This window comes from Lutjanus erythropterus, chromosome 17 (assembly GCF_056507025.1).
Source record: "Lutjanus erythropterus isolate fLutEry1 chromosome 17, fLutEry1.hap2, whole genome shotgun sequence".
Taxonomy (NCBI): domain Eukaryota; kingdom Metazoa; phylum Chordata; class Actinopteri; order Lutjaniformes; family Lutjanidae; genus Lutjanus; species Lutjanus erythropterus.
In genome coordinates this window covers 4,958,677-4,967,122 of record NC_139333.1, presented here as the reverse complement: position 1 = coordinate 4,967,122, position 8,446 = coordinate 4,958,677, and the positions used below count along the sequence as shown (strand labels likewise).

Genomic DNA, 8,446 nt, shown 5'->3' with positions numbered 1-8,446 from the left:
TTGCTGAAATTTGCTGACACACTTATACACAGTCATTCCTATTGGCTGTTCCACAATGGTGCAATGTTTTTTCAGGGTAATGTCCAAACAAACAAACATGTGAAAACTAGAAAATTAGAACTGAGTGAGACAATTAATTTTTTCCATGAGTATTTTCATAAAGTTCATTCAGATTTTAAACAATAACCGTTTTTGAATTTCTTATTATTATGGTATGGTGTTGCTTTAAGGCACATGTGTCAAACTCAAGGCCCGCGGGCCAAATTTGGCCGTGCGTTCTTGTCTGTACTTGTGTTCTTGTGTACTTGAGAAACGTCATCAGTCTCAGTCCAGTCGGGAGACGCACACGGACAGCACGGTCTGGAATACTGGCAGACTTATGAGCCTGCAAAAGGGAAAAACAGACAAAACACATGAGCCCATGTTGTTCAATTAACTTATACTATACAATATTATACCCAAACTTCACAAATAAACACGTACAAATAGACACATCAAGGAAAGAAACCGTCGCTCTGCCTTTTTTCCTGGCCGTTGTCTGACCTTAGAGAGCCACCGTAGTTGATGAGAGAGAGATATTAAACATGTTAAAAAGCACCACAACAAGACCTCCAAATAACCCATGTTTAATAGAGCGTCACAGGCAAAACAGTGTGAAGCACCAGCAGAAAGCATGACTTGAAAATATGAACCACAAAGAGTTTGAGTGTATTATTTTGCGGTGCGGTCTGACAGCCCCTAAAGTTAACTCCGCAGCTGTAAAACCACCGAAGCCCACCAGCTACTAGCTAACAGCTAACGCAAAACTAACGTTACCTGACCCTTTCCCAAATTGAACACTAATTTGTTGTCTAGATGGAGACTGTTCACGTGCTGGAAAGACTTATGGCTACCTAGCAATGGCTAAATTAAGTTAGAGCTAGCTGATACATTTGCTGGTCAGGTCTAAGCAACTAATGTTTGCTAAGCTAGCTAGCTAGTCTGTTAGGAGTCAGCATTTGGGCTCTTCACCTGTGCTAGCATACCCAGTCAGGGCTTAACAACTTATGTTGCTAAATCCCGATTTATCTTGCTAACCCTGTATGTCATATTTATAAAACAGCTATTTTTTATATATTTACTTTAAGTTAGCTTACTTGAAGACTAGAAGAAGCCTCTCCGTCTCCAAAGCCTGCTCTCAGTTCCGTTGACACCACCTGGATAACGTGCAATGTATCGATCCACAGCCGACCTATCGCCGACTTTGAAATGTCGCGCTAAATCCCGCCCTCTGGCAAACCATGGGCCGATCCTTCTCCAATGCATTCACAGACGTCAGGTGGAGAATGCCGACGCACGATCTGAGGCCGACGTCGGCGAGACGTATGCGTGCTATCTGGGCAGTGTGGCTTTGGCTTTTTCGAATTCAAATATTCTACATAATTCAAATATTGCTTTATTCTCAGCGCAGCTATTCAGAGTGGTTTCAGTGTTTAAATAAAAATTCAAATATTTTACTAAATTCAAATATTAATTTATCTTCATGGCAGCTATTCAGTGTGGCGTCAGCCTTTCAACAAACATTCAAACATTCAAATCTTTCAGACTTCATTTTATTCAAGACAGCATTGCAGTTTGGCTTCAGCTTGCGGCATTCACACCCGCAATTTCTTCAGAAATTGCTTTTCTAGTTATTATTATTATTATTATTATTATTATTATTATTATTATTATTTGTTTGTTTGTTTGTTTGTTTGTTTGTTTGTTCGTTTGTAAGTGTGTGTGTGAAAGTCTGTCTGTGTGGCCCAAAATAATAAATAAAACAAAATAATAATAATTCAAATCTACCCTCAGTCGGTCACATGATCCACGTAGACGTGTCTTCACTGCCCAGACGTGCCCAGACGTCCTCTGTAGTTAACCGCTGCTAAGCTGCTAGAGACGGTCACTGCTAGTCTAGAAACCGAAGACCCGAGGGAGTATTTAAACAACTGATGGTCCGGTGAATGGGTTTAGTGGGTTCTGCAGTTTGTGCACGGTGTATTCTTGCAAGCTGACTGACGAAGTGAAGTGAGCATCCTGTGTGTGCCTCTGACTCTGCACACACACCTACTGTTCACGTGCGATCGACCGTTGTCATGGCAACTGTAAACTAGCAAGACTGCACTGAGTTGGTTGCACATCTTAGCAACTGTGACCACTTTTACCGCTTAAAGCCAAACTTTAAGTTGACCTCCAACTTTGACACGTAAGAATGTCGGATGCAGGATCTGACTTTGATGATGAAGGCAGTAAAATCGGGGTGAGAGAGTATAATTAGCATGTTAGATATTCTGTTCGGTTTGTGTGATAACGTGAGCTGTCTGAAGCTAGCGTTAGCATTAGTTACCCATCACATCCTAACTCTTGTGTTTGTTTGACCGGCGCAGGAATATGAAGGCGAAAGAAACGAAGCAGGAGAGAGACATGGAGTCGGTAAAGCTGTCTTGCCCAACGGAGACATTTATCAGGGACAGTATGAAAACGGCAAAAGACACGGACAGGTAGCTAACTATGATGCTACAGGTGCCTTTGTTGTTTACAAATCAAGTCAGTCAAAGTCAGTTTTATAGGACCAAATGGGACTGCAGTCCCAAACAAGAAATGTGCAAATTTTAACATAGTAACAATATTCATGGGGTACCTCATGTAGAGTAGATCAACAGGTTTCTGTAGCCTACCATGCCCTCCACATTCACACCAATTAGTGCATGGATGGTGAGGAAAAAGTAAGAAAAAAATATTTGAAAATTCTGGCTTACCTTAATTAAATGTGCGCTTATAACCACTGGTTTCCAAGAGAGATAGACCTATATCTCAACATTTCATTCATTTCTGTAATGAAAACTAATTAAACTGTAAACAATTGTTAGTTTATCCAATTATAGATTATAGAAAAGGGATCCCTTTATATTTGCCCACCTTTACACCTCAAAAATAAGGAGGATTTTGACACCAGGAGTTTCAGGGACTTTGTTTCCTCCATGACTTGATGACTTCAAAAAGAGTGAAAATAACAAAATAATTGTTATCATGCAACAGCATTTCTATGTTAATACTATTTTACATGTATTTCTTGATTTTTTTTTCTTGAATTTTCTAATATTCATCACTTTTCTTTTATACATTTATTTTTATCCTTCCCCTAAAAAATGGATGCAGTAGATTTTATAAATTGCATGCCCCTTCCCTTTAAAACTTTCCTTAAAAAACAGAAAGTCTTACAAGGAAATATGGTTTGGTGTAGCTGTGTTGTTGTCCAGGTGGAGACAGTCGAAGGACTTAAACATGTTGTACAGTGTTTTGTGATAATGAAGGAAATAAAGTTGTGAAAATTTGTCATTAATCAGGAGAAATACAGAAGACTGCGGAGAAGTATGGAGGTTGGGAACCACTGGTGTAGACTTTGGACAAGCACAATTAGGTCAATGTTTACTTTAATTTAAGCAAGACTCTCTGAAAACAATAATTCTATTATTGCCACTATTTTGTCTAATAGGGGACATATCGTTTCAAGAATGGGTCCAGATATGTGGGAGACTATTACCAGAACATGAAGCATGGACAGGGAACCTTCTACTATCCAGATGGCTCTAAATATGAAGGTACAATAAAGCTAATGCAGTTGAGATAGCTGCCAATACCTGCAATTCATTAGAGTGTGTGCAAGTTGTGTGTTTATAATCATAGCTGATATAGGTCTATCCAAACTCTTATCGGTTCACCTCTTCTTTGTCTGTCAGGGTCGTGGGTTGAGGATCTTAGACAGGGTCATGGCGTCTACACTTACCCCAATGGAGACACGTATGATGGAGAGTGGCTGCAACATATGAGGTAAATCCACTGTTTTAAAATCGTAAGTGTATGTCATGGAGATGTTTGCAGTTTTTTTTTCTGAAAGCCCGCATCGCTCTGCCGGGTTGGGCTCAAATCCTGTATTCAGAAGCCACTTTGTGCTGTGGCTTCTGTTTTATCTAAACTCTAAATGTAAATTCTGGGGAATTTTCAAACTATTGAAATCCTTGGTTGTTGTCTGATCGCCAGGCACGGCCAGGGCGTTTACCACTACCATGAAACTGGCTCAGAGTACGTAGGCTCATGGATGAATGGCAAGATGGAGTCAGCTGGAGAGTTCATCCACTCCAACCACAGATACGTGGGAAACTTTGTCAACAATAATGTAAGTTCTAATTTGGTTACTTATTCACAGAATGCTTGGCCGATGATTAATGAAAATATTTCATCTTTTGCTGCAGGCTCAGTAGAGTAGTAGTGCAGGGGATAAAAACTGTCTAAAAAGTCTGGTTTGTTTATGTTAGGCAAGAATAAAAGGACAGTTCACCCCAAAATCAAAACTACAGATTTTTTCACTGGCCTGTAGTGTTGTATATCCATCTGTACTGTTGTGATGTGAGCTTCAGTTCTGTAGAGGTTTGTGCTAATAGAAAGAAAGTCCATAAAACTGCTCACAACAAGGTCTGTGGATTATGGAGAGAGACACTGGTTTTGAATTCTACGAATGTATTTTTTGGTGCTTTGAGCAACACAGGACTTGTGTCATTTAGTTCCATTGTAATGCTGATAGGCTGATATCTCCAAAACTCTGCATCTCCCAACAAAACTATCTAGACAGGTAAATAGCTCTACAGACGAGAGGAAAATTTCAGATTTTGGGGTGAACTGTCCCTTAAATCTCAGAAGTAAAAGGGTAGATGGGTTAGTATAATACAGAACATTAGTAGTTATATTATCTCAGCTTTCAATTAAAGTAAATATTCAGATTTATATCAGTGTGATGGTCTCTTTGAGTTCACTCTCAAACTGTGAAGCTGCCACTTTCAGAATAAAGCCATAAAAACTGCTCATGGAAAACTATGCTTTATCTCAGCTTGGGTTTTACTTCAGCAGTGGCACCATTACTAAAAATAGATCTAATGGGCAAAAAACATGAGCAGTGTGATGATCAGAGAGGTTGTAAACCTTCAGGGTAGCTAAACAATAAAATGGCGTGTCAAAAAGAACAATGAAATGATCATGCAAAATTGGCTAGGAAAAAAAAACAGAATAAACCATAATTTTTGCATTCCTTCCTCCTCAATCTCAGAGGTGTCTCTGCCATCCATTTCTATTTTGCAGCCTCTTGGCCCGGGGAAGTACGTGTTTGACATTGAGTGTGAGCAGCACGGCGAATTCCACCAAGCACAGCAGGTAATTCAACATCAGCGCACGCCGCTTGTTTCAGCTGGTTTAATTACCTGTACATATGTGCTTTATAACTTTGTTAATGAATACCAGAACATAACCACAACAACTCTCTTGACTAAAACTCCAGCCAGCGCCCGCTGAGGAGAACGGTAAAAATGTGAAAGCACAGAGGTCGCCCCTCCCCTCCAGGGAGGGTTATTTCACCTCAGGAGAAGCGGAGGAGGTGCTGCCACTGCCTTTATACACACTTTATACACTGCTGATGATGATTCAGTGTCAGCAGTGTGTTGCATGATGAGAATTGATTACTGTTGTTAAATATACTGCTAGAAATATTCTTCTTCTTTTTCAGTGTGCACACTTGCATGTTTTAAGTGCATGTTTGACTTTATATGCATGATGTGATCATGAGTGACAGTGTGAAAACTGAAGTGTGGATCATCTTTACATGGATGGGTTACTGAATGGACACAAGGGTTCAGGCAACAGAGACACAAAATGACTACAAAGAGACACCAATTGACAACAAAGAAACATCAAATTACCAGAAAGAGACACAAATGAATTTAAAGCCACACAGAACAACAACAAAGAAACAGAAGGGCTACAAAGAGAAACTAAATGACAACAAAGAGACACAAAGTGACAACAAAAAGACAGAAGATGACCACAAGCAACCACAAAGAGACACAGATGACTACAAATAAACACAAAATGACAACAAAGAGAAACAAAGCAACCAAAAATAAACAAAACTACCAGAGAGAGACAGAAAAAAAACTGCAGAACAACCACAAAGAGATGCAAAATGACAACAAAGAGAAACTAAACAGCCCAAAAAAAGAAACAAAACAACTGCAAAGAAATGCAGAATAACTACAAAGACACACAAAATTACCACAAAGCAACAACAAAGAGACACAAGTGATTACAAAGCGACACATAACGACCACAAAGAGATGCAAAAACACTATAAAGAACTGCAATATGACCACAAATAGAAACAAAATGATGACAAAGACACAGAATTACTATAAAGAAACTTCAAAGCAGCACAGAACGACAACAAAGAGAAACTGTTGTGAAAATTTTCTGCTACTGGTGAATAATGAAATAGAGACTTCTGCCGGCCGACAAGGTTTTTATTTTCTTTGCAAAGAAGGTCAATCAGCACACCAGTGGTCAGAGTGACGAAAGACCCTGAACATGGGGAGACCTAAACATTTATGCCTGAGGAACGCCCCTCAAGGTGTGTTTCACCCCCTTTTGTCTGCTGGAGGTATCGGTACCCTACTCAGACTCATTTGTCAGGTACCAGCACCAACTCCCTAGGATGTGTTTCACATAAGGGGTGTTCTGCAGGTTTTTTGTATTCAGATGCTCCCATCGTTAAGAGGTCTAGACATGATCATTTAAAACACAAAAGGTCCTGGTATCTTGGTGTACTCAGTGAGAGGTGGGGAATCTCAAGCAGTTTCAACACAGAGAAAAGAAATAAGAAATTGAATTTGCAATTACATCATTCAGCTGTGAAATGTGTTTTCTTGTTTATCTCTCAGTCTGGGGGTCTGATTTCTATGTATGAGGAGTTGGGGGCCTTTTACATGTCTGTGCTCAGGTGCCCACGGCCCCATAATCCATCCATACATTTCTCGTGAGCTTTGAGTTTGCACCAAATGCTAAACACAGTGATGACTACTGTCTGTATGAAAATATTCACATGGAAATATCTGAACATTTTGCTTGCAGTACAATATAGTAATAGATTTCAACATATTTGAAATAAATAAATAAAGCTGTGTCTCACTCTCTCTCTCTCTGTTCTTTGCAGGACCGAGCCGAGGGCGAGTGGGGCGAGTTGGCCTCCACCGCCGCCGTCAAGTGGATTCCCAAGTGTATCACCAGCCTGATGCCGTGGACTCCAGTCCAGGAGACTTCAGGTGAACTTTATCAACACAAAATGACAGCCAGGATTTACAGCAGTAGAATCCCACCCACCTAAGATTTATTGGTAACATTTTATTTGAAGGGATAAAGTTATAAACATTAATAAGGATTCATATGTTTTCATGATAGCTATCATGTCAGAGTCATGACAGTGCTGTGTCAGTCTTATACACACCCCTTCAAATACAGTGTTAACAATGTTTTTTTAGCCACCAAACAAACTTTACAGTAATTTAAGTATTAAAAATATCACATAAATATCATATTTTTTTATTTATTAATTCATTTTGTTTATTTTTATACAGAATGTCTTTATTGATATTTCACAGAAATGTTAATTTGAGACTGTTTTGCCAATTCTGGAAACACAGGCATAAATTGAACTTGATGGCAGTTTTTGTGACTGCAGTTTGTCATGTTGCCAATCACATGCTTATGCTTCAAATGCTTCAAACACAGAGGCACAGAGAGACTTGACAGGTTGTAAGTAGTCTTGAAAGTGAGATCAGGGACAAGAAAAAGGATTAACATCTGCACATAAGTTATTGTTTGTGTGTGTGTGTGTGTCTTCTTTTGTCAGCTGGGGAAAAGGAGCCATTTTCAGCAGAGGAGGTGGCAGAGAACCAACCGGTGTGATCAATCCACATCCCTGCATGTTTCAACCTTTGTCTGAAAGGCAAATAATATAAATATTTTAATAAATGTGTAAATAAATCTGTTAAGCTTGTGTTTTGTGTTCTTTAATGAAATGTATGGTTGTAGCAACAGGAGACCTTCCATTTCCTACCTCATGGGTGTATACAGTGTGTAACACCATACTGTGCAGCACTGCTCTGTGTTTCTTTACAGGGATGTATTGAGGGAAAATAAAAACTTTATCCTCCTAATGTAAAACCACAAAATGAAAAGAAGGAACTCCCTGGTACAAGTTGAAACTCAGGATCTGCAGGGCCAGTTTAAGCCTTTTCAGGGCCGTTAGCAGATTGTTTTTGGGGGCTCCAACTAGATCCTTAGTTTAGTTAATGTGCCTCAGACTGGCTAAGAGAGCCTCCTTTTTTCACCCTTCATTCTGGTTAATGCACTCCACAGAGTGTATATTGTTACTTTCTGTCAAATATTTGTGTGGGAGCATAGGAAGTGAATTTCATGAATATAACAAGTTTATCAAACTATAATTACAACAGGTGATGTGTGTGTGTGTGTGTGTGTGTGTGCGTGTGTGTGTGTATCAGGATCAGCTTCCTGTTGCTCTTTTCAGTATGGCTATACCGACTTC

General features: G+C 39.5%; 1 protein-coding gene across 1 annotated transcript; it reads left to right on the top strand.

Annotated features, from left to right (window-relative positions):
* Positions 1-2,124: 2,124 nt before the first annotated feature.
* rsph1 (radial spoke head component 1) lies at positions 2,125-7,892 on the top strand. The gene is made up of 8 exons (XM_084741144.1): positions 2,125-2,281; positions 2,409-2,522; positions 3,518-3,623; positions 3,762-3,852; positions 4,063-4,198; positions 5,155-5,226; positions 7,055-7,163; positions 7,751-7,892. Exons 1-8 carry the CDS (start codon positions 2,234-2,236, stop codon positions 7,804-7,806), a joined length of 732 nt encoding a protein of 243 aa, XP_084597270.1. The 5' UTR covers positions 2,125-2,233; the 3' UTR covers positions 7,807-7,892.
* Positions 7,893-8,446: the final 554 nt, after the last annotated feature.